The 27,607-nt window shown below is 38.0% G+C and overlaps 1 protein-coding gene across 8 annotated transcripts in view; it reads right to left on the reverse strand.

Moving 5' to 3' along the window:
• Nucleotides 1-27,607, reverse strand: part of HMCN1 (hemicentin 1) — a 508,510-nt gene that overhangs the window by 32,266 nt on the left and 448,637 nt on the right. For all 8 annotated transcript variants that reach the window (XM_050765519.1, XM_050765493.1, XM_050765511.1 and 5 more), the window contains 12 exons: nt 27,228-27,362; nt 26,666-26,856; nt 24,966-25,047; nt 21,026-21,295; nt 20,291-20,461; nt 19,987-20,157; nt 7,592-7,762; nt 7,231-7,401; nt 6,365-6,535; nt 6,024-6,194; nt 441-590; nt 14-151 (listed from right to left, as the gene is read on the reverse strand). In XM_050765519.1, the coding sequence (XP_050621476.1) occupies nt 14-151; nt 441-590; nt 6,024-6,194; nt 6,365-6,535; nt 7,231-7,401; nt 7,592-7,762; nt 19,987-20,157; nt 20,291-20,461; nt 21,026-21,295; nt 24,966-25,047; nt 26,666-26,856; nt 27,228-27,362 (1,992 nt within the window). The remainder of the gene's footprint in view (nt 1-13; nt 152-440; nt 591-6,023; nt 6,195-6,364; nt 6,536-7,230; nt 7,402-7,591; nt 7,763-19,986; nt 20,158-20,290; nt 20,462-21,025; nt 21,296-24,965; nt 25,048-26,665; nt 26,857-27,227; nt 27,363-27,607) is intronic.

Consider the following 27,607-nt stretch of genomic DNA (forward strand, 5'->3'; position numbering starts at 1 on the left):
AGCTGACACTAACCAGTTGCAAATTCCACTTGAGTTTCTCTTTTGAAGACTGCATTGGTGAGGGTAAAGCCATTGACTGCTTCTCCTATTTCCTTTGCTGTTGCCCAATAAATGGGATTTAGAATAGAAACTATCTTTCTCATTGCTGAACCTAAAGAAAAAAAGGATAAATAAGGTGATAGCAAAATTTTACAGTCTATTTTATTGTCTTCATAGCACATTATTCACAAGGATGAATTCTAAATAATGTTGAATACCAGAAACAAATAACAGTACCTGATGTATCTTTAAAAGCTTACCATTGGAATAGAGCTAAGGATTATTATACTTATGACTTAGTAGTATCTTTCTATAGAACTTTAAATGGAAGTAATAATAAAGAATAATATATAAGTTTTTAAAAAGACGCTTATGAACAACTTCTATAAGCAAAGACTTACCAAGACTACGAGGTACATTGGTAATTTTGGCACGTATTATTCTGGTATCAGAGTTAGGGCTATCAGTTATTGTGGCATTAAGGAAAGCAATTCCAAATTCAACATCATTAATATTTCCAATAACACTTCCTCTGGCTCGCTGGGGCCCACCTATTGGGGGAAAAAAAAACATTCCTGGATAAGGATGCAATTTCATCAACATTACGTGGGAGAAAAGAAGGCCAGTATTCAGAGATGCTACAAATCTTTTCTCAAACATCAAAAAGATCATACGACATCTGAATTTAATAGTGAAATAAATAAACTTTTAAAACATTCGACTTTCACGTAACACCCATCATCCCCCATAAATCTAGGATCCTTCTAATCTATGCACATCATAGTGTTATTAATATTTCATAAGCCAAAGAATACAATCAGTGTCCAGTTCCCAAACTAAAAATGAAGAATGTGTTGGTGGTGGTGATGAAACGACAATGAGAGTTTATGAGCATGTTAAGCATGATGGTAAACATTTAATATGTGTTAACTCTTTTAATCCTATCAACAATTCTATAAGGTAGCTTTAAACAGCCATAGTTTGCAGACTAGAAAAATAAGTTTGTAGGAATTAAGCAACTTTCTCATCATTACATTGCTAGAAAGTGGTGGAATGTGGATCTGCTTGGCATCAAACCCTGTGTTCTTTTATTTATTGCCTCCTTCATGAGAACATCCAGGCAAAGGAGAGACTTCATCAACAAAACAGCTTCTAGGCCACTGCCAATGTAAACGTGGATTATCTAAGGACATTGTTCAGTCTTGGGTTTTAGAGTGAGGGTTTATCAAGTTCTTCATATTACAAATATATTGAAAGATGCTTAACTTGAGAGAGATTGTGCTTTTGCCAGTGCTATAAAATTCATACCAAGGTAATCTGGTTGCAAAACAATTATTTTTAAAAAAGGGCCTCAACATTAATTTCATTACTTCTTTCTATTGTTCAACAAAATTATTGGTGACTAGTACAGAATAGGCGGTTAATGAATGTTTCTCAAAATGAATTTCATGCTTTGACAAGAGAGGGCAACATACTGGGGAGTAGCTGATATTCAAATTCATAAATATTCATTATCTGATGTCTTTTAATTAAATACATTTTTAAAGCAATTACTAGGAATTTCAGATACTATTATCATGTACAAGCATATTTAGTTTTATCATACTTTGCTTTGTTGCTCTTTGCAGACACCGTGTATTTTTACAAATTGAAGGTCTGTGGCAACCCTGTGATGAGAAAGTCTACCAGTGCCATTTTTGCAACAGCCTTTGCTCACTTTGTGTTCCTGTGTCACATTTTGGTAATGTTGCAATATTTCAAATTATTATTATCTCTTAGGGTGTCCTGTGATCAGTGATCTTGAATGTTGTTATTGTTGTTTTGGGGTTTCATGAACTGTGCCCATATGAGACGGTGAACTTAATCAATGTTTTGTGTGTTCTGACTGCTCCATCGACTACCAGTTATTCCCCTGACTCTCTTCCTCTCCACAAGCCTCCTTATTCTCTGAGACACAATATTGAAACTAGGCCAATTATTCACCCTACAATGGTCTCTAAGTGTTCAAGTGAAAGAAAGAGTCTCATGTCTCTCACTTTAAATCAAAAGTTGGAAATGGTTAAGCTTAGTAAGGCAGGCATGTAGAAAATTGATGTAGGTCAAAAGCTAGGCCTCTGGCACCAAAGAGTTAGCCAAGTTGTGAATGCAAAGGAAGAAGTCTTGAAGAAAATTAAAAGTGCTACTCCAGTGAACACACGAATAAGAAAGTGAAACAACCTTATTTTTTATATGGAGGAAGTCTGAGTGGTTTGGATAAAAGATCAGACCAGTCACAATGTTCCCTTACGCCAAAGCCCAATCCAGAGTAAGGCCCTAACTCTCTTTAGTTCCATGAAGCTTGAGGTAGATGAGGAAGCTGCAGAAGACAAGAGGCTTAAGGACAGAAGCCATTTAAGTAACATAAAAGTGCAAGGTAGAACAGCACAAGCTGATGTAGAAACTGGAGCAAATTATTCAGAGGTAGCTAGGTCATTAATAAAGATGGCTACACTAAACTACAGATTTTCAATTTAGAAAAAACAGCCTTCTCTTGGAAGAAGATGCCGGTTAGGAAGAGGTGAAATCGGTGCCTAGCTTCAAAGCTCCAAAGAACAAGCTGACTGTCTTGTTAAGGGCTTATGCAATTGGTGACTTTAAGTTGAGGTCAATCAATGCTCATTGTGAAAATCCTAAGGCCCATAAGAATTGTACTAAATCTACTCTGCCTCTGTGCTATAAATGAAACAAAGCCTGGAGGATAGCACCTCTGTTTATAGCATGGTTTACTGAATATTTTAAGCCCACTTTTGAGACCTAACGCTCAGGAAAAAAAGATTCCTTTCAAAGTATTACTGGCCACTGACGATGTGAATATTCACTGCAGAGGTCTAATGGAGATGTACAAGGAGAGAAATATTGCTTTCATGCGTAATACAGCATCTATTCTGCAGCCATGGATCAAGGAGTAATGTTGACTTCCAGGACTTATTATTTAAGAAATACATTTTATAGGCCAGATGCTGGTAGCTCCCGCCTGTAATCCCAGCACTTTGGGAGGCTGAGGCTGGTGTATCACTTGAGGAAAGGAATTCGAGACCATCCTGGCCAACATGGTGAAACCCTGTCTCTACTAAAAAAATAGAAAACATTAGCTCTGCATGGTGGTGGGCACTTGTAATCACTTGGAGGCTGAGATGAGAAACGCTTGAACCCAGGAGCCAGAGGTTGCAGTGAGCTGAGATTATGCTACTGCATTCGAGCCTGGGCAACAGAATGAGACTCTGTCTCAAACAACAACAACAACAACAAACAAACATTTTTCTAAGGCTACAGCTACCATAGTGATTCCTTTGCTGGATCTGGGCTAAGTAAATTGAAAACCTTCTGGAAAGAATTCATCATTCTAGATGCCATTATCAGGATATTGGAAGTTGATTCCACCCATCGTAGATGACTTTGAAGGTTCAAGACTTCAGTGGAGGAAGTAACTACAGAAGTGGTTAAAAGAGCAAGAGAATTAGAAGTATATCCTAAAGATGGGACTGACTTGCTACAATCTTATGAAAAAACTTGAATGAATGGAGGAGTTCCTTCTTACAGATGAACAAAGAAAATGGTTGTTTGATATGGAATCTACCCCTGATGAAGATGCTGTGAACATTGTTAAAATGACAACAAAGGATTTAAAATATTACATAAACTTAGTTGATAAAGCAGTGGCAGGATTTGAGAGGACTGACTCAAACTTTGAAAGTTTTACTGAGGGTAAAGTGCTGTTAAACAGCATTGTCTGCTACAGAGAAATCAATCATTAAATCAATTGATGTGGCAAATGCCATTCTTGTCTGTCTTTAAGAAATTGCTAGAGTCACCCTAACCTTCAGCACCCACCACCCTGATCAGTCAGCAGCCATCAACCTCAAGGCAAGACCCTCTGTCAGCAAAAAGATTGTCTTGCTGAAGGCTCAGACCATCCTGGCCAACATGGTGAAACCCTGTCTCTACAAAAAAAATACAAAAAAATTAGCTGGGCATGGTGGTGGGCACTTGGAGGCTGAGATGAGAATCGCTTGAACCCAGGAGCCAGAGGTTGCAGTGAGCTGAGATCACGCTACTGCATTCGAGCCTGGGCAATAAAGTATTTTAAAATTAAGGTATGTGCATTGTTTTTTAGACATGATGCTATTGAATACTTAATAGTACTACAGAATAGTGCAAACATAACACTTATATGCGCTGGGAAACCAAAACATTGGTGTGACTTGCTCTATTGCAATATTCACTTCCCTGTGGTGGTCTAAAACTGAATCAGCAATATCTCTGAGGTATGCTTGTATTATATATTGGAGAGAAATACAATTGTATTCAGCCTCAGAAAAATCAGTAAGTACAGTACTTTACATTTTAATTTACACTACTTTTATTATTAATACTGAGAAAACATCTTTTTGTGTTGATTCAGCCTTCCTGGTCTGTGCTACATTCATTTGTTTGTCACAAATTAAAGAAAAAAAATGGTGAGAAAAAAAAAAAGACATGAAGCCTGCATTCATAGAGCTTATGTCTGAATTGGGGAGAAAAACAATCTAAATCCCACAAACAAAAGTAAGGTTGAAATGCATTGCTATCTACTATTTAGGGAAGTTTGAGAAGGAAGTAAAAATAATAGAAGAAACCTAAAGAAAGTTTTAAGTCTTAACTAAGCCAGGGAGGGCAGAAGGGCTTTCTGGGTAGGGAAGGAATGTGTGCCACTCTTTTGTGGGTAGTGGCTTGCCACATCTGAGAGGGCAAAAGCAGCAGAAAGTGTAGAGAGTAATGGAAACCATGCTGCAAGATGATGCAGGAACGTAGAGAGCCAGTCAGGGCCAGTAGGCCATTCTGGTTCTCATCCTTAGTCCTAAGCAGGGAGAAAGGGGAGTATTAGGACCACTAATTTACTTAGCTCTCCAGGTCATTGCTGACATTTTGACCCTGGTTCTGTAGTCTCATAGAGGGACTTGAGTCGCAGTGCTCAAAAGACTCCTAGTTCTGAATACCTGGCTGAGATCCCTGAAATCCTCTGACAGACTCTGCAGCACAAACTGTCAACCTATTTGGAATTCCTGATGCCACTGGGGCCCTGCTACTAACAAAAGCTGAGCTACAAAGTACATCAACTGAAGCTGACACCACGCCTCAGTTGGAGCCTCAAAGTCCTTGTTAATTAGTCAATATGTTGAACAGTTGTTGATGGTAGTAGACCCATCAACTTCCTTTAGCTTGTCTAGATCCTATACATTTTTAAATATAAATCTCTCTCACTCTGTCAAATGATCTTGATTTTTCAGGAACTTTTTATTTCTAAGAAAACCTTAAAGCTTTGGAAAGTCTAATTGATATCTTGACACTTCAACAATATAAAACTGTTATTGTTGGTCTTCTTATAACCTTTAGAAGCCTGCCTGCTGAGACAAGGTATTGAGTATTAGCTACCATTTCTTGGAATCCCAGCAAACTCTAAGGCCCATGAGTTGTAGACTTCTGAATTTTTACATCAGTTGCTAGATGCGATGCATGACTCAGGCTGAACTTCATACTTGAACTCCCCTTATTCTTTCTCCTAGGACTGAACTGATTCTTACTTTACTTCTCACACACTCATGTCCTTCAATTTCCCATCCACAGATGAACAGCCTCCAATTGTGGCTTTCTTTAGATATTTAGCCACTGCCCCACCTTACCTTTAGTCTGGAATCTCAGCCCATTTTTCCCCACTCTGTCTCACACTTTTTCCTGTCAAGGCCAGGACTATATCCTTTTACCAGGAAGCCTGGAAAGGCAAAAGCAGAGGCTAGAACCCAGCCTTGAGTTCATACAGAACTGTACCAATTAAGAGCAAGAAAGTACTTTTTTTTTTTTCCTAATTCCTCCTCTCAGGGTTGGCAGTGTTTTGTAATTTGTGGCACCTTTCTCTAATGTGCACAAAGGCTCTAAATGTGCTACCAAAGTCCAATTTAGTTGCTTACCTGGACATGCTTGTACATTGCACCTGGTCACCTGAGTAGTGTCTCCGGGACAGGGACGGCCACCTTTAGCTGGCACAGGGTGGTCACACAGCCGCTTCCGAGTCTTCTCACCTCCTCCACAGGAGGCAGAGCACTGGCTCCAACTATGCCAGCTTCCCCAGCTTCCATCCACTGTGAACAAGAATGGAATGGTCACTGTTAACAAATTGGCTTCAAAATCTACACTTGGGGTGCTCCTGCCTATACAACTTTAATTTTAAAGTCTGAAGCAATAGGGCTGCTACAGTGAGCACTAAATTAAATGCTTTACTTATTCAACTGCCAGAAATCAAGAGACTCACCAGGACACATGTCAGTGTTGCACCTCTGGATCTGGGAGTCTGGTCCCCCACAAGTTCTTCCCCCATTGGAGGGACGAGGGTTGTCACATGTGCGGTACCGCCGCATCTGCCCTCCATTACACGTCCGGCTGCATGTTCCCCAGCCACTCCAAGGACTCCAGTTACCATGGGCTACAAGACAGAATAATCTGAGATGAAAACAGAGCCCCTAAAATGAGAAGTGGTCAACAATGACATTCATCTAAAAAGTATTAAAAAAGTCTCTTCTCAGCACCTGAAACAAAACATAAAAGTCTATAAATAGGCAACTTCCCAAGGAAGACAGTTTAATTCAGTTTTGGCTAGAAACTGAGTATACATTCCTGTATTTGTGTGATTCCATTTAACATATATTTACTGAGTCTTAAAATATTGCAGGAGCTGGAGGGTATAAATGAGACAGGGTCTCTGCTTTTGATGAGCCAAGGCTGTAAAATTCAGGATACAATGTAACTCGGATTTCCAGATATCAAATTGCTGCAGGGGTCTAAAAATCTAGCTTGGTGACTGAATTAAGGCAGAGAGCTGCCTGCTTGCCTTCATAAAAGACTCGTAAGCATCATGAAGAGTTAGCCTGCAGGGGTGCTCTCATTCTTATACTCTGGGGCTACTCCTATACAGAGCAAGTGAAATAGGACACAGCTCCTGTCCCTATGAATCGAAGACATCTATGGTATTACACAGACACGACAGCAACCTTATAACATTCTGACATCCCAAACCAAAGGTTGAAGAACTAAGTAACAGAATATTACAACTTTAAGGAATTCAGGTCATAATGAAACTTTACGAAAGTATAATGTTGACTCACTATTTCCAACACTCACTTGGGCAAGGGTCACTATTGCAAAAATCACTCTGGACATCACTCCCTTCACATTTCCTTCCTCCATACTGGGGCACAGGGTCGGAGCAGTCCCTTGTTCTCTGTCTGGCGCCGCCTCCACACGACACAGAACAGGCACTCCAACTGGCCCAAGTCGCCCACTTGCCATCAACTGGAATAAGGGAAAAATGTACATGCTTTCTTACTACCTAGAAACCATCATGTTACACTCTGGGCATTGTTAGTTTGAGAGATGTACTTGTGGGCACAGTTAGAATGGGATAGATTCTTGTCGACATACTACCTTGATAAGATAGGTAGATGTTAATTTGTTAAAGATATAAACAGTATATTTCTCTTACTTGGACAATGTCTTTCATTGCACACTTGCATCTGCGTTTCTGCTCCATCACAGTAGGACCCACCCAGTGCTGGCGGTGGGTTATTACAAAGTCTTGCTCTTGTCTGAGCACCTTTCCCACAACTTCCACTGCATGTTCCCCAAGGCTGCCAAGTGCTCCATGCTCCATGAACTACAAATGCCCCAAAAGACAGTTTCAAGTCACAGAACCATGCTTGTTTAAAACCAAAATTATATAAATAAATAAACTCAGTAATGAGCTAATTAGCCCACAATCTAAGAGAATTGAAACTGAACCAAACAAATGATGATCTTTCTCCTTCTGGTTAGATTTTCAGAGGAATTTTTGTCTACAGGGAAATTCAGAAGGCTTACCTGATGCCAAAAATAAATGCTTAAAATCACCCAAAGGAGCTATTTTATTACAATTAGATTTACTCAAACTACCATATATAAATACAGTCTGAGTGTTTAAGCCCTAGCTAAGTATTTGTCTGTGCTGTTTGCTCTGGAGAAAGTAGAAAGAATTGGGAGCTTGGGAACAAGGCTGTATAACACATTGAGATGTGGTTATGGATAATACAAATATTTCCACAAAGATAATTTGGACCCTAGACAGCGAGACCACATCCTTAAGCCTGATTCAGCTTCGTATCTACATATGTACTTGGATTTTTCAACAACATGATGATTTGCACAGCTGTAATTCTTTGGAAAACTTTCTCCATTACATGTGTTCATGAATTAAAGTTCTGAATAACATACTAACCTGCTTCCTAAACAACATAAAAAGCTGACCAGTAGTTTCCAAGGAGTGATATTAGGGCCTTCCTTTTGGTAACTAACACATTACACCATTGGACCACAGAGTGAAACAATCTTATGTTTTACCAGGTACATGGGCTGAGATTCAACATTATGGCTTTCCTTATATACAAGTGAATACCAAGTCATATTTTTGTTTTCAGGGAACTTGCTAGATATGGAGCTCATAAAGTATGTCTTGTGATCACCTGGTTTAACTAAAATATGAGCAAAAATAAGAGCCTCAAAGAATGAGTGTAAATATTCTCCAGAACAAGTTGAAAACCACGTAATGAAACTCATTTGTCTGCTTTGGTTAGAAAAATATTTTAAAATGCATGTTACAGTTTCTTATAATTAACGGGTTTCTTACTGAGTTGACTAATTATCCTTGTGCTTTGTAGACAAAAACATAGTCACACAAATCTATTTTAGCCAAGAAGAATTTGCACTAAAAAGTATTTGGCTAAACCTCAGAGGAAAGAAGAAAGCCTTTAAATATATGGCAGATATTCAAAACTACTTCTGTATTAATTCAGGCTGTGGATGCTCATAGCCCTCAAATATAGACTATATGATTTCAAAAATTCTGAGGTTCCAACTATTTTAATACATTTTATTTTCAAGACTGTTGGTTAACAAAAGTCCCAACTGCTTATACTATAATGCCATTTAATATAGATGCATTTTTAATTGGAGGGTTAACAATTGGGTAACATTTATTCATTTCTGTTATTTCTATTACATATAATTATAGGTTTTCAGCTAAAGACTTTATTTTTATTTTTTAACCAATATGGAAAATCCTAACTAGAATTGGACTTCATGACACAAAATGTTGTAGAGTTCAAGTGTTTCTTTTATAAGAATGGAATGACAGCAAGAAAAAAGGAAGAATGATAACATAAACTGGAGAAGGCATAAAACATCATGCTATCTAGATGACGCAAAAAAAACAAGAACTAAAAACACAACTACCATTTGACCCTGCAATCCCACTATTGGGCATATGCCCAAAGCAATATAAATTGTTCTACCATAAAGACACATGCACGTGTGTGTTCATTAAGCACTATTTACAACAGTAAAGACAGAAGCAACCAAAACAGCAAACAACAGTAGACTGGATAAAGAAAATGTGGTATATATACACCATGGAATACTATGCAGCCATAAAAAAGAATGAGATCACGTCCTTTGCAGGAACAGGGATGGAACTAGAGGTCAGTATCCTCAGCAAAGTAACTCAGGAACAGAAAACCAAATACCACATGTTCTCACTTATAAATGGGAGCTAAATAATGAGAACACATGGCAGAAAGAGGGGAACAACAAACACTGGGGCCTACTTGAGGGAGGAGGGTGGAAGGAGGAAGAGGTTTAGAAAAATAAACTGTTGGATACTATGCTTAGTACCCAGGTAGTGACAAAATAATCTGTACATCAAATCCTTGAGTCATAAGTTTACCTATATAACAAACCTGAACATGTACCTCTGAAACTAAAATGAAAGTTAAAATATTAAAAAAAAACAAAAACAAAAAACTACAGAGGGATTAGTAGGTAAGAAACATGCAAAATCTTATAACTGAATTTGTTATACTATGTTTCAGTTTTAATTATGGAAGGGTAGAGGAGCACAATGCTAGGGGCAGGGTCTCCAGGCAGACACTCTGGGCCTGAATAACTATTCTGCCCTTAGAGGCCATGCAATCCTGACAAGTGACTTGGCTTCTGTGTGCCTAGTTTCAACATCTGCAATATGCAAATAATAAAAGATAATTTATTAGAGTTGAGGTGAGCAATGAATTTGTAGAAGAAAAGTGCTTGGAACAGTACAGGACACATAGTAAATCCTACATAAAAGTGTAAGCTAGGAGGTATGATGAGCTTTGCTCAAAGTTCTCAACAATTTTCAGACAGACACTTGAAAAAATGCTCATTCTTTAATCTGTAGCTATATATGTATTTTAATGACAATGATTCTCAAATGTCAGGATAGGCCATCCCCAAATATATCAATCTTTAAAAAAGATTTGTAGTTTAAAAACACTCTTCTAACTGGGGCAGGGAAAGTACAAAATAAGTTTGAAGTAACTATTTGTACCAGAAAGTAAGAAAATATTTAAAGAATCATGAGGACATCCCAAGAGAACACTGAAGCCAGCCGGGACAGGCCTTCCTCCACTAACCTATTCTAGGATAATGTGAACATCACGATAAATAATGACAGTGTATGATAAACCAGGGGTGCTCAATCCCATGGGCCATGGATCACTTGGCAAGTGAGCCAAGCTTCACAGCTGTATTTACAGCTATCACCCACTGCTAACATTACCATGAACTCCGTCTCCTGTCAGATCAGCAGTGGCATTAGAGTCTCATAGGAGCATGAAACCTATTGTGAACTGCGCATGTGAGGGATCTACGTTGTGTGCTCCTTATGAGAATCTAATGCCTGATAATCTATCACTGTCCCCCATCAACCCCGGAAAGGACCTTCTAGTTGCAGTAAAACAAGCTCAGGGCTTCCACTGATTCTACATTATGGTGAGTTGTATAATTATTTCATTGTATATAAAATACACAATAAATATAATGTGCTTGAATCATCCTGAAGCCATCCCCCCAACCCTCGATCTGTAGAAAAATTGTCTTCCACAAAACCAGTCCCTGGTGCCAAAAAGGTTGGGTTCCACTGTGATAACCCATTGAATAATACCTGAGTCCTTATTGCTATAAATCATAAAGTAAAAAAAATGAGAAAGTTCTTGACAGAGGTCAATAACAGATACGGAAGATAATGATGGAGTTAGAAAATAGCTGTTTTGCAAAAATCACAGTAATAACTGATTCAAGTAGAAATCAGAAATGGATGGTAAAACTAGTGGGTGAAAGGTTGATAAGATGTTTATATAGTTTCCAAGTTTCCCTACAAAATACTTAGAAGTAAAAATAGTAACTATGCAATGACAGACACCACCTTAAACAAGTAAAGAAAGGTAAAACCACCAGTATGGGACAAACTGACATTATGTACCTTCTGAAATGATGCACTGAGAAGGACACAAAATCATTTCTGTGGTGTTCCTGCCAAAATGCAAAACCTACATATAATCATGAGGAAATGTTAGGCAAATCCAAATTCAATTGTCTTCTCTAAAATGGTTGGCCTGTACACTAAAAAATATCAAGTTCTAGGGGTGTGCCCAAGATGGCCGAATAGGAACAGCTCCAGCCTCCAGCTCCCAGCGTGAGCGACACAGAATACGGTGATTTCTGCATTTTAAACTGAGGTACTGGGTTCATCTCAGTGGGTCTTGTCGGACAGTTGGCGCTGGTCCGTGGGTGCAGCCTGACAAGTGAGAGCTGAAGTAGGGTGAGGCATCACCTCACCTGGGAAGCACAAGGGGGAAGGGAATTCCTTTTCTTAGCCAAAGGAAATTGAGACACACAATACCTGGAAAATCGGGTAACTCCCACCCTAATACTATGCTTTACCAAGGGTCTTAGCAAACGGCACACCAGGAGATTATATCCCACATCTGGCCCGGAAGGTCCCATGCCTACGGAGCCTCCCTCATTGCTAGCATAGCAGTCTGAGATCTAACTGCAAGGCAGCAGCAAGGCTGGGGGAGGGGCACCGGCCATTGCTGAGGCTTAAGTAGATAAAGCCACTGGGAAGCTCGAATTGGGTGGAGCCCACCACAGCTCAAGGAGGCTGGCCTGCCTCTGTAGACTCCTCCTCTAGGGACAGGTCATAGCTAAACAAAAAGCAGCAGAAACCTCAGCAGAGGTAAATGTCCCCATCTGACAGCTTTGAAGAGAGCAGTGGATCTCCCAGCACGGAGGTTGAGATCTGAGAACAACTGACAGACTGCCTGCTCAAGTGGGTCCCTGACCCCTGAGTAGCCTAACTGGAAGACATCCCCCACTAGGTGCAGACCGACACCTCACAACTCACACAGCGGGGTACATGCATGAGACGAAGCTTCCAGAGCAAGAATCAGACAGCAACACTTGCTGTTCGGCAGCATTCTATCTTCTGCAGCCTCCACTGCTGATACCCAGGCAAACAGGGTCTGGAGTGGACCTCAAGCAAACTCCAACAAAACTGCAGCTGAAGGTCCTGATTGTTAGAAGGAAAACTAACAAACAGAAAGGACACCCACACCAAAACCCCATCAGTACATCACCATCATCAAAGACCAAAGGCAGATAAAACCACAAAGATGGGGAAAAAGCAGTGCAGAAAAGCTGGAAATTCAAAAAATCAGAGCGCATCTCCCCCTCCAAAGAAATGCAGCTCATCGCTAGCAACAGAACAAAGCTGGACGGAGAATGACTTGGACGAGTCGAGAGAAGAAGGTTTCAGTAGATCCAACTTCTCAGAGCTAAAAGAGGAACTACGTAACCAGTGCAAAGAAACTAAAAACTTTGAAAAAAGAATGGATGAATGGATAACTAGAATAATCAATGTAGAGAAGTCCTTAAAAGAACTGATAGAGATGAAAACCATAACACGAGAACTACGTGACAAATGCACAAGCTTCAGTAACCAACTCGATCATCTGGAAGAGAGTATCAGCGCTTGAAGATCAAATGAATGAAATGAAGCAAGAAGAGAAGTGTAGAGAAAAAAGAGTAAAAATAAATGAACAAAGCCTCCAAGAAATATGGGATTATGTGAAAAGACCAAATCTATGTCTGATTGGTGTGCCTGAAAGTGACGGGGAAAACGGAACCAAGTTGGAAAACACTCTGCAGGATATCATCCTGGAGAACTTCCCCAACCTAGTAAGGCAGGCCAACATTCAAATTCAGGAAATGCAGAGAATGCCACAAAGATACTCCTCGAGAAGAGCAACTCCAAGACACATAATTATCAGATTCACCAAAGTTGAAATGAAGGAAAAAATGTTAAGGGCAGCCAGAGAGAAAGGTCGGGTAACCTACAAAGGGAAGCCCATCAGACTAACAGCGGATCTCTTGGCAGAAACTCTCCAAGCCAGAAGAGAGTGGGGGCCAATATTCAATATTTTTAAAGAAAATAATTTTCAACCCAGAATTTCATATCCAGCCAAACTAAGTTTCATAAGTGAAGGAGAAATAAAATCCTTTACAGACAAGCAAATGCTTAGAGATTTTGTCACCACCAGGCCTGCCCTACAAGAGATCCTGAAGGAAGCACTAAACATGGAAAGCACTAAACAGGTACCAGCAATTGCAAAAACATGTCAAAATGTAAAGTCCACCGATGCTAGGAAGAAACTGCATCAACTAGCGAGCAAAATAACCAGCTAATATCAAAATGACAAGACACAGACTGGCAAACTGGATAAAGAGTCAAGACCCATCAGTTTGCTGCATTCAGGAGACCCATCTCACATGGAGAGACATGCATAGGCTCAAAATAAAGGGATGGAGGAATATCTACCAAGCAAATGGAAAACAAAAAAAAGCAGGGGTTGCAATCCTAGTCTCTGATAAAACAGACTTTAAACCATCAAAGATCAAAAGAGACAAAGAAGGCCATTACATAATGGGAAAGGGATCAATTCCTCAGTAAGAGCTAACTATCCTAAATATATATGCACCCAATACAGGAGCACCCAGATTCATAAAGCCAGTCCTTAGAGACTTGCAAAGAGACTTCGACATGCAATAATAACGGGAGACTTTAACACCTCACTGTCAACATTAGACAGATCAACGAGACAGAAAGTCAACAAGGATATCCAGGAATTGAACTCAACTCTGTACCAAGCAGACCTAATAGACATCTACAGAACTCTCCACCCCAAATGAACAGAATATACATTCTTCTCAGCACCACATTGCACCTATTCCAAAATTGACCACATAGTTAGAAGTAAAGCACTCCTCAGCAAATGTACAAGAACAGAAATTATAACAAACTGTCTCTCAGACCACAGTGCTATCAAACTAGAACTCAGGACTAAGAAACTCAATCAAAACTGCCCCTGAATGACTACTGGGTACCTAACGAAATGAAGGAAGAAATAAAGATGGTCTTTGAAACCAATGAGAACAAAGATACAACACACCAGAATCTCTGGGACATATTTAAAGCAGTGTGTAGAGGGAAATTTATAGCACTAAATGCCCACAAGAGAAAGCAGGAAAGATCTAAAATTGACACCCTAGCATCACGATTAAAAGAACTAGAGAAGCAAGAGCAAACACATTCAAAAGCTAGCTGAAGGCAAGAAATAACTAAGATCAGAGCAGAACTGAAGGAGATAGAGACACAAAAAACCCCTCAAAAAAATCCATGAATCCAGGAGCTGGTGTTTGAAAAGATCAACAAAATTGATAGACTACTAGCAAGACTAATAAAGAAAAGAGAGAAGAATCAAATAGATGCAATAAAAAATGATAAAGGGGATATCACCAGCGACCCCACAGAAATACAAACTACCATCAGAGAATACTATAAACACCTCTATGCAAATAAACTAGAAAACCTAGAAGAAATGGACTATTTCCTGGACACTTACACTCTCCCAAGACTAAACCAGGAAGAAGTTGAATCCCTGAATAGACCAATAGCAGGCTCTGAAATTGAGGCAATAATTAAAAGCCTACCAACCAAAAAAACTTCAGGACCAGACAGATTCACAGCCGAATTCTACCAGAGGTACAAGGAGGAGTTGGTACCATTCCTTCTGAAACTATTCCAATCAATAGAAAAAGAGGGAATCCTCCCTAACTCATTTTATGAGGCCAACATCATCCTGATACCAAAGCCTGACAGAGATACAACAAAAAAAGAGAATTTTAGACCAATATCCCTGATGAACATCGATGCAAAAATCCTCAATAAAATACTGGCAAACCGCATCTAGCAGCACATCAAAAAGCTTATCCACCATGATCAAGTGGGCTTCATCCCTGGGATGCAAGGCTGGTTCAACATATGCAAATCAATAAATGTAATCCAGCATATAAACAGAACCAAAGACAAAAACCACATGATTATCTCAATAGATGCAAAAAAGGCCTTTGACAAAATTCAACAGCCTTTCATGATAGAAACACAATAAATTTGGTATTGATGGAACGTATCTCAAAATAATAAGAGATATTTATGACAAAACCACAGCCAATATCATACTGAATGGGCAAAAGCTGGAAGCATTCCCTTTGAAAACTGGCACAAGACAGGGATGCCCTCTCTCACCACTCCTATTCAACATAGTGTTGGAAGTTCTGGCTAGGGCAATCAGGCAAGAGAAAGAAATAAAGAGTATTCAGTTAGGAAAAGAAAAAGTCAAATTGTCCCTGTTTGTGGATGACATGATTGTATATTTAGAAAACCCCATCATCTCAGCCCAAAATCTCCTTAAGCTAATAAGCAACTTCAGCAAAGTCTCAGGATACAAAATCAATGTGCAAATATCACAAGCATTCTTATACACTAGTAACAGACAGAGAGCCAAATCATGAATGAACTCCCATTCACAATAGCTTCAAAGAGAATAAAATACATAGGAATCCAACTTACAAGGGATGTAAAGGACCTCTTCAAGGAGAACTACAATCCACTGCTCAGTGAAATAAAAGAGGACACAAACAAATGGAAGAACATTTCATGCTCATGGATAGGAAGAATCAATACTGTGAAAATGGCTATACTGCCCAAGGTAATTTATAGATTCAATGCCATCCCCATCAAGCTACCAATGAGTTTCTTCACAGAATTGGAAAAAACTGCTTTAAAGTTCATATGGAACCAAAAAAAGACCCTGCATTGCCAAGACAATCCTAAGCCAAAAGAACAAAGCTGGAGGCATCAACTACCTGACTTCAAACTATACTACAAGGCTACAGTAACCAAAATAACATGGTACTGGTACCAAAACAGAGATGTAGACCAATGGAACAGAACAGAGTCCTCAGAAATAATACCACACATCTATAGCCATCTGATCTTTGACAAACCTGACAAAAACAAGAAATGGGGAAAGGATTCCCTGTTTAATAAATGGTGCTGGGAAAATTGGCTAGCCATAAGTAGAAAGCTGAAACTAGATCCTTTCCTTACTCCTTATACGAAAATTAATTCAAGATGGATTAGAGACTTAAATGTTAGACTGAAAACCATAAAAACCCTAGAAGAAAACCTAGGTAATACCATTCAGGACATAGGCATGGGCAAGGACTTCATGTCGAAAACACCTAAAGCAATGGCAATAAAAGCCAAAATTGACAAATGGGATCTAATTAAACTAAAGAGCTCCTGCACAGCAAAAGAAACTACCATCAGAGTGAACAGGCAACCTACAGAATGGGAGAAAATTTTTGCAATCTACTCATCTGACAAAGGGCTAATGTCCAGAACCTACAAAGAACTCAATCAAATTTACAAGAAAAAACAACCCCATCAAAAAGTGGGCAAAGGATATGAACAAACACTTCTCAAAAGAAGACATTTATACAGTCAACAGACACATGAAAAAATGCTCATCACTTGCCATGAGAGAAATGCAAATCAAAACCACAATGAGATACCATCTCACACCAGTTAGAATGGTGATCATTAAAAAAATCAGGAAACAACAGGTGCTGGAGAGGATGTGGAGAAATAGGAACAATTTTACACTATTGGTGGGACTGTAAACTAGTTCAGTCATTGTGGAAAACAGTGTGGCGATTCCTGAAGGATCTAGAACTAGAAATACCATTTGACCCAGCCATCCCATTACTAGGGATATACCCAAAGGATTGTAAGTCATGCTGCTATAAGGACACATGCACATGTATGTTTATTGCAGCACTATTCACAATAGCAAAGACTTGGAATCAACCCAAATGTCCATCAGTGACAGACTGGATTAAGAAAATGTGGCACATACACACCATGGAATACTATGCAGCCATAAAAAAGGATGAGTTCGTGTCTTTTGTAGGGACATGGATGCAGCTGGAAACCATTATTCTCAGCAAACTATCTCAAGAACAGAAAACCAAATACTGCATGTTCTCACTCATAGGTGGGAATTGAACAATGAGGTCACTTGGAGACAGGAAGGGGAACATCACACACCGGGTCCTATTGTGGGGAAGGGGGAGAGATAGCATTAGGAGATATACCTAATGTAAATGACGAGTTAATGGGTGCAGCACAACAACATGGCCCATGTATACATATGTAACAAAGCTGCACATTGTGCACATGTACCCTAGAACTTAGAAAGTATAATTTAAAAAAAATATATCAAGTTCATGAAAGAAAAAGACTGAGAAAATTTTCCAATTAAAAGAGACTAACGGGACACAACAAATAAGTACAAGTGTGATCCTGGATCGGATCTTGGAATGGGGGATAAAAGAGTTATAAATGATATTACTGGGACAACTGGCAAAATTTGAATATGGCCTATGGATTACATAACAAGGTTAGATAATGAAATGAGGTAACAGTAGTATCAATGTTAAATTTCCCAATTTTGATCACTGTACTATGTTCATGAAAGAGAATGTCCTTGTTTCAGGAAATACACAAAATTTCACCTAGATAGTGTTATATAGAAATTATCTGTACTCTTCTTGCAACTCTTTTGTAAATTCAACATTGTTAGAAATGAATTGTACCAAAAGCAAGTATCTTCTGCCCCTGATATTTTCACGTACCTCCTGGATGAGAAAGGCTATCTTAGGCTGGCGCCCATTTTGCAGTGGTGAGCTGAGAAATATTTAACAACCAGCTCTCTAGGGGTGAGGAGGAAAACTTGTAGCATTGCTAATTTTTGTGGTATAGATACTCCTACTACAGCTGATACTTACCTACCAATATGGCATCAGTAAATTTTCATACATGCTCTTATCGGGAAGAAATACATGCTTTCATTGAATGGCTCTAGGACACCACCGACACTGTGCTCAAAAAATAGCTAAATTCAATTGGTTTAGGGGCTAGGGGAAATAACTAGAGAAAGCCTTTTAAAAAAATACAAGCCAATAAAATAGTGAACAAAACAACAGAACTAAGCAAACAGTAGTAAGCGAAGTGTTACTCAACATGAAGAGAAAAGACTGATTTTTATTTTAGGATATTTACAAATATCATTTAGTTATTATATAGTTATTAAAGATGACAAATTACACAAAATTGCTCAATCAAGTATTTCCTGCTCTTTTAAGTTTAGAACATAATGTTATTACAACCAGCTTTTAAATTCTTTAAGACTAAAGTAAATGGCTTCTCATTTATTTTAAGATTTCAGGACAGTACTTCGTTTTTGTAATGTAATCAAAGTTCCGAATTGCAAATCCAGATACCTACAATTTAAATAAGCTTGGTAATTAGATCAACCTGAGTTCAAAACTTTGATTCGCTTTTTATTAGCTGTCTATCCTTAGTGAATCACTGAACATTATTTTCTAAATCTTTCCTCATCTGCACAATAGGATGCAATACCCAATGTAGTGAATACCTGTCCCATTTTGGTTTGTCACTCTTTCTTTTTCTGACATTCCAGCTAAGATATCTCTCCAAGTTGTACTCCATCATTTCAAGTCTCTGAGTTTTTTGGGTATGCTGATCAAAACTGGAAAGATACTGTTTATTATTTTAACTCTAGCAACTAGAACAGTGTCTTGATGACAAAGTAAGCACTCAATAAATATTTGTTGGATGAATGAATAAATAAATGAACAGCTCCTCTACTTTGCATGATTTCTTTCTCTGCCCCACTTTACACTAGGTAGACAGTTCACCCAAGCTGGCTATTAGAATACCCTGGACTCACTTGAGTTCAGGTGTAAGCATGTGACCCGAACAAAAGCAAACAGGGTTCCTTCCCAGAGACTGATAGGAATTCTGAGAGACAAGGGAACTCTTTTTCTCTGAGGCCTCACTTATATTATATAAGGCCCCTGTGAGCCAGTAGCTGTCAGCAGTCATTGTTTCCACCACATGGAAAGAGTTTAATAGCGAATAAAGCCAAAGAGAGGAAAGCAGAGATAAGAGATGGACATGCTAGTAAAAGCACTCTCCAAATCCTTGGATTCAATTACACCTGAAAAGTTTTCTACTTAGACTTAAGTTTGATTTGTCACTTTACTTGGAAAGAGTGCTAAGACACAACATCAATAATAATATGCAATATTAACAATATAAAGCACTTAGCATGGTTCCTATTGTATGGTAAGTATTTAGTGAATGACAGCGATTAGCATTTACCCCTCACCAGTTGTGTGTTTCTGGGCAAGTCTTTAACCTCTCTAGGGTTCATTTTCCTCACCTCAAAATGGATGGCTGGATTAGATGTTACTTTATGACCTTGTCAATACTTATGTTTTCTTTACATGAGTGAGAAATACACTCCAGTTTGGACCTTTTCTTCATGTTCAATTAAAGCAGGTATTTTGCTTAACATCAATGAATGCCATACTTTTACAAGTTTCTCCATAAAAGAGAGCTAAGAATATAGTGAATGAACATATTCTCAAGGGTACAGGCCATAACATCTTTTTACAATGAAGAAGAAAAGGCAAATGTAATTTTTTCCTAGGAGTTAAGATAGAAAAGTTTTGTTTATCCTAGTATTATTGGTGGGTTCTCACCTGGGCAAGGCCTGATGTTGCACATAATTATTTCCACAGCATTCCCTTCACATGGCCGCCCACCATGCTGAGCTGATGGATTATTGCAAGTCCTGGTCCTGGTTCGGTTGCCATGTCCACAGCTCCTTGTGCATTCTTCCCAGGGACTCCATTCCGACCAGCTACCATCCACTATACAAAGGTGAACCATTACACCATCAGGTATATTTCAATTGGGAGTACTCACACTGGGGTAATCCATAGGTAGAAAACAGAAATGAAGGTCTATTAAACACATGCCTATCAGTTAAATAAGGAGGTGTACCTGGACACGGCTTATTTTGACAGTTTCGCGTTTCCAAATCTGAACCTTGGCAGGGCTTCCCACCATTGGCTGGAAGGGGCTGGTTGCACAGACGACTCCTCTTTTGGATGCCTTTTCCACAGGTGACACTGCAGGCTCTCCATGCAGACCACTGGGAAAATCCACCATGAACTGCAAGTAAAACATTGTCCTTTGTCTTAGCTTTGCAAATAAAATATTGTAAAGGAGATTTCATTTAAGATATGCGCTGGTTACAGAGCTAAATATATAGTTGTTGAGAAATAGCTTATGAAATCTCTCCTTTAAGGTAAAATTAAAATCCAACAGAGAAGAACTTCTGTTAGCTAGAGTTTCTTCTCAGATCTCATCCTCACTCACTTGCACATGGCTGCTGGAAGAGTTAGAGACCAACGAGTTTACAAACTGCTTACCTTTTGGACATAAGTCATTCTTTAAAGCGAAAACATATACATTGATTTCTGAGAATAGATTTGACTTAGTTGTGAATCAGAAATTTAGTTTGGGATTTTAAATTAAAACCTTGACATTTTGAAGCTCTAAAATATGTATTGGTTTAGGCCCTTCAATCTGTAAATTTTGATGATTTTTTCCTCTCCCCAACACCTAAAAGTATCTTAAGGTGACAGGCGACTTGGACTAAAGTGCTTAATAATTTCCATGATTTGAGTCACCCCAGGTACTGTTTACTATGAATATTCCTCTGATCACACTCACCCTGGACTATGACTGGCACTCTGACAAGGACAGAACCCATTAAGTTTCGAGCAACACATTCAAATTCAGAGGTATCATCTTTCTGAGCATCAGCAATATACAACGAGTTGTTGGACAACATGTTAACCCGGTCATCCCAGGAAATAGAGTGCCCTTGACGGGACCATGTAATGGTTGGTTGAGGCTCTCCAGTTGCCTGACAATTCAATATGACTTTGCCACCAACATTAATAACAGTTTCCACTGGCTCAAGAGTGATAATAGGAGGACCTACGGAAAAAAAGCACATAGTGTCTCAGTTTTTGTGGAGTTATAACATTTTTTATCATGTATTATACAGTAACATTATTTTGAAAAAAGTGGTTGATTTGTTTATAAAACACTCTTGCTTCCCAACTAAGATTGTAGATTATAATTGCTGTTGATACAATTTTCATAATTCTTTTTTATTTAGTAAATGTCAAAAATTTAAAATTCCTGAGCAGATTAGCCTAGAGCATGGGCTCTAGAGTCACGTTTCCCGGATTCAAATTCTGTGTCTGCTCCTTACTGCCTCTCTCAGCCCCGTGTCCTTAAAAATGGTGCCTACTTCAGAGGATTCCTGTTAGACTCAACAAGAGGATGTGACTACAACTTTTGCATACAGTACTCTTAGTTACTATTGTTATTTTTGTCTGTGTTTTATATGGTGAATATTCACTTTTTTCTTTTGATCATTTTTGAGGTAAAGAGTCATTTACTCTTTTTTTTTTTTTTTTTTTTTTTTTTTTTAGCCAGAGTCTCCCTTTGTCACCTAGGCTGGAGTGCAGTGGCATGATCTTGACTCCCTGCAACCTCTGCCTCCAGGGTTCAAGCAATTCTCCTGCCTCAGCCTCCCGAGTAGCTGGGACTACAAGTGCCCGCCACTATGCCTGGCTAATTAACTCATTCTTTTATCACTGGCCATCATTCATTTATTCAGTAAACATGTACTGAAAGCCTGCTATTTGCCAGCATTGTGCTGGGTGCTAAGAGTATATAGAGAAAAGATATTATTTCTAGTCTCAAGGAGCTCATAGGACCACTGATAAGATAGACTTGTGCTATAGCATACCTATAGAATTAATGTGTACTAACATGGGAGCATAAACAACAGTAACAATATATCAAACAAAAGCATGCCACTGGAAATAGAGAGGAAAAGGAAGACATATCCAATAATTAGTAAGAAAGTAGAAATGATAGAACTTTGTTACAGACTGGTATGGGTTAAAGGGAAGAACTGATGACTACAGGGTTTTGATTTGGAGAATATGGTATATTTGGGCAATGCAATAGCATACACCAGAAGAACAGATTTGTGGATAGGGAGTAAGGAATGATAATTTGCATCCATTTAGGACTATTGAGCTTGAGGTATCTGTAAGACATTCATATAGAGATGTCTACGTAACAGGGATATTCATATCTAGAGCTCAGAATAAAGATGAGCAAGAAATATATATGTGTGAGTCTTTCATAGTGAATAAGATTGTTTCAGAAGAGAGTCTAAAATGAGAAGAGCACCAAAGACAGAAACAATTGCAACAGCATTATTTAAGAGATGGACAGAAGCAAGCTTATAAATGATACTCAGAACCAATCACTGAGGTAGGAAGAAAATCGGGAGAAAAATGGTATTCTGGTAACCAAAAAGGAAGGAGGGAGATGTTAACAGTGTCTACAGTGAATGACAGTGGTTCCAGTAAAGCCCTTGGAAAGATTGTAAAAGGAACTGCATGCAACTGCTGGCAGAATGTTTGTCTATATTGGTCTACAGTCCCAAGAAAGATAGAATATGACAGACTTCATTGGGAAGAAGAGACTTGAACTGGATTTTCAAAAATAAGTAAGGTTATTTGAACAGAGAGGAGAGGGGAGAACACTTGGAGAGAAAGACACAACATGGAGATGGATTTAGCTCTTTTTCTTTTTCAAGACAATGAACGAATAGAAAGGATGGTTCACCCTGAAGAGTAACAGCATACAGGGTTTTAAACATTGGTTCAAATCTTAAAATAAGAAAGGTTTTCATTTAAATAAGAAAGCAAAGGGGGCAGCATATACATTCTTGAGAAGGATCATGGTGGGATGAGAGCGGTGTTTTAGTGACATTGAACTGAAAGGTGGAATGATTTGTTCAGTGAGTGATAATATCTGATAATTCAAGGTGGTGGCTGCATATTTTAGACTGAGAAGTGCATCTAGAATAAATAGAATACAAATAAGACAAAAATAGAATAAAAATGTGTTTTGTTGTGATATTAACATGTTAGTTTTTTCTGCAAAGGTATCAGTGACATGGTGTCTTTTAAAAAAGTACTTCACGTGAGGTTTGACTCTCTTAGCAAGTGTCATATAAAGCATTATTCTGACTTATGCTCATCACCCTACACAATGCCTTCTAACTGATGTTTTTATTAACCTCCAGAAACTTTCAGGGCCAGTGCCTTTATTTCTCTCCTAGTTTCCAGATTACATTATGTATTCAATAAACTGTTGCTGCATAAAGTAAATACCTCAGGTTTATCTCTCCACACTAAGTGACAACGTGACTAAATAAGCTTGTCTGCTCATATCAAAATGGCCAAAGTATCAAATAAACTCAGAACCTTAATTTAGATACCATATTGAACATTCCCAATTGCATATAAAGCTATAAATTAATACAATAAAATTCCACATGTACATACTTCGATTGAATTAATTCCATCATTCACATAATAATTACAAACACTTTAAATAATAATATAGCTTCTGGTACTTTAATCCTAATTTGAATCAAATTATATTTTTGACTAATATGCCTCACTTACTAAAATGAATTTATTGTCAGTATGTGCAGATGAGCTGCTCTCATGTAGCTTTTCTTAAACTGGGTCAGTGCTATTGTGTAGTGTCCTACCTACATTCACTTTTTATTGGAAAATGTGGCATATTATATTCTCCCCTTGTTGGGCCATAATTCACATCAACATATTAACATTTCTAGAAAATTTGCAGTAAAGAAATTTGGTATGCCTAAGGAGGGCTGAGCACATAGTAACTGTTCTTTATATATTTAATAAATAAAAGAACTCTGTTTAATTCATTTTTTCTCAGAATTGTTTGAACATAGAACCCTATTTTTTCCTAATGACATCCCATGTTATCATTTGATAGACATGTTCTTTAGTGAAACATTGTGTTAGATACTATCATCTATTCAATGTCTTACAGAATTATTTAGTTTGGCAAACAGCTAACTAATCTAGAGCATCTCTCAATAGTGATAAAGAAAATGTAAACTCATCCTGTTAAATACTGAGCCTAGTCACAAAATGACTTGACTTGCTTAAATTCTCAACCCAATGACATTGTCTTAGGGTCAGCCCCTTAAGTGATTCTGTAAACTCTCCAGTGGGCCATTGGAGTATTCTATGTTTATTCAATTATGGATACTCTGTTTTCCAATGACTCTTACTAAAGGGCTTCCTGATGAGCATGAGGATCTCACCCAGAACGTTTAGTTACAGTTAGAGTACAGCCATCAAGCTGGAGCACTTTTGAGCTCCTTTACATTAGTCTTTATTTTTAATAAATATCTTAAAATGCCATAAATGGCAATCTTTTTAAGCATGTTGGAATAACTGTGGTGAATTGTAAGAAGGGGCACCCCATTGAATGTGTTGTAATAAAAAAGCTCTGCCACCAATCAATTGCAATCTTATACTACATATGTTAGATAAAATACAGAAAAATATCTCTGTGTTATCAGTTCTATATTTGATGACAACTGCTCCATCAGCAGCAGCAAATTAAATCAGGCACACTCTGAGAGCTACCACTAATGAACTTGCTATAGAGTTAAAGAAAATAAACACTCTTTATTAGGTAATATTTTCTAAATCAAGTGTTTAATTAGTTTCATTAAGCAACTTACTTTGCAGAGTCAGACTCATACTGCGCTCCACCACCCCAGCTTCATTGGTAGCTACACATGTATAGTCACCGGCATCTTCATTCTATGGAAACAAGCAGCATTTTTACAAAAATATGAGCCTACAGAGCAGGGCAATCACTTTTTTCACCACATGCTAGTTTATTTGAAATTTCATTTTTGAGAAGGAATTTTAATGGAAATAAGAAAACCTACATATGTCTAACCTCTTAAATAGATTTAAAGGAGGGAGGAAGAGGAAGAGAAAGAGGAGGGCGAGGGGAGAAAACAAATTCCAAGCCTAAACTTTCTCAAAATAGCCTATCATTGATCTCCAGGAATACTAACTGGTAAGAAACCAAAGCAAAAATTACATTATTTTCTGATCATCTATCTGGAATTATTTTAATAAAGAAAAATACTAATACTATACTTACAGATACCTTAAAAAGCATTAAAATAATCGGGACAAATTAATATTGAGTCCTTTCTAATGGGGATTATTAAAACTACATTCAGCTGGACCTCTGTCTAGGGAGTTTGAAGTTTAGGAGAGAAAGTGAAAAACTAATTTACTTATAATAAATCACAGACTGTAGGTCACATTATATATACATATGTATGTGTCTGTGTGTAAATTTATGTAGGATTGCACTAAATAAATTTCAATTTGGTGACTAGAGGCACAGATTTTGCTGAAGGTCTTGTGGAATGGAAGAATTCAAGTCTCCTTAACAAACAGTAAGTCAATAAAGGGGAGCTGATTTGCAGGTAGTAGATTGGGAGAAGGAAAAATAAATGTTGGTTTAGATGTTTAATTTGAGGTTTCAGTGTATTATCCAAACAGAAGTTCCTAGTCAACAGCTGGAAATGGAACTTGGAAGAGTTTCAGCATTGGTGATACTACAGTTTTAGGAATCTTAAATTGCATGATGAAAAAAAAATTAGTATTAACATTGGTATTAGAAGTACCAAGGACTTCAGAAATAGTAATAGAGGAAAAGGGGAAAAGTGGTAATGAAGAAGGCTGAGCCGTATTAGTATTATGGCACATAAGGTAGAAATTCATAATAGAAGGAACAATCAACAAATGACATCTAATGTTGAAGTAAAATCAATGAGACTAAAAGACTGAGACTGGTCCACTGGATTGGGTAATTAGATAGTATATCTTAATTTTTTCAATTACTTAAACAATGACAGCACATAAGTGGTCTCACCAAATGTGATTTAACAAATTCATGTGTATTCTAGTTTAGACATTTTGGGATAAAATATTTCACTTTGGGGTAATGACCCCAAAATTAGAATAATAACCAAAAGCACCACTCATTTTCTGAATTACTGAACTTTGGAAAAGCCTAACATAGTTATCAGCTTACTATGAAATCTACTCTATATGTAACTGTGTTTGTAATTCTTCAATTTCCTTGTCCTAAAACAGATCTGAGGAAGTTATCTCCAAATGTTAATTAGTAAGTCAATGATAAGGAACAAGGCAGCCAAATTATCCCACTGCACTTATTTGAAAGGGCTAAAATATCTATTTCAATCCTTGTTTCAGTTTTTTAAAAGAAGTTATTTGATTCAGATTTTATGATTTAAATAGGAATGTAAGAGAAATTTTTCCTATCTATGGCACTTACAGAGGGGTATTGGCTGTGGGGGTTTAAAGGTGCATCAATCATTCCAGTGTGACTTACAACAGTGCCATAGATGGCCAGGGAACCATTGCCCAGTTTCCGGATTCTGTGGCTAATTTCAATATCCACTCCCTTTCTATTCCACTGGATGGTTGGGGTGGGGTCTCCTTTCACCTCACAATTCAGGATTGCATTCCCACCAAGTGGTTCAATCCAGTTAGAAGGATAATCACCTTTGAAGACTGGAGGTTCTGGAAAATAACATAAGACAGGTACAACGTAAAAGTAAGTGCTGATAATTTGTGATTTTTGATCTATTTGGAAAAATAATTTAGTAAAGAGGGGAGTAAAGCCACCTTAAAACCTCATGAATTTTCCAGAATCAAATCTTGCTAAATCACCAGATAATTTTGTCAATTTCAATATTCTAAGGGAATGATTCCACTTTGTGTGAAATGATCTCTTCACTTCTTATCTACTTTTGAGTTGAATGCTCATAATTTTTTCCTCATGAATTTGTACATCTGTGAAATAGGACTGAGTGGATTAAAAACTAAGAAGCAAAACCTGAGCCATTCATTATGAATATATTATAAATTTAAAATGCAGTGCTTTTACCTACCTTTCACATAAACAAACCCAATTGCCTTCACAAAGCCGACGCTGTTCTCTGCGGTGCACACGTAAGTACCTGAATCCTCTTTTGACACTCTTTCAATAACAAGTTCACTGTGTCCATTTACACTGTCAAAGTGGGCTGAAGGAAACAAGAAACAACACAAATGCCTCTCAGGAACCTAGGAAAAATTTCACGACAGCTCCATATTTTGCACATTAGATTTATGAGTTGGTCAACAATTGAACCAAAGAGATGACATTGGAGAAGAGAGCCTTTTCCACAGATTTCTTCATCTGAGCTATTTACTATGTCTATAGACACTTGTTTGAAGAACAAAAAACAACAGAAAGAACAGGAAAAGAGAATGAAAACAAACATCTTTT

The sequence above is a fragment of the Macaca thibetana genome, chromosome 1, assembly GCF_024542745.1.
Source record: "Macaca thibetana thibetana isolate TM-01 chromosome 1, ASM2454274v1, whole genome shotgun sequence".
Taxonomy (NCBI): Eukaryota; Metazoa; Chordata; class Mammalia; order Primates; family Cercopithecidae; genus Macaca; species Macaca thibetana.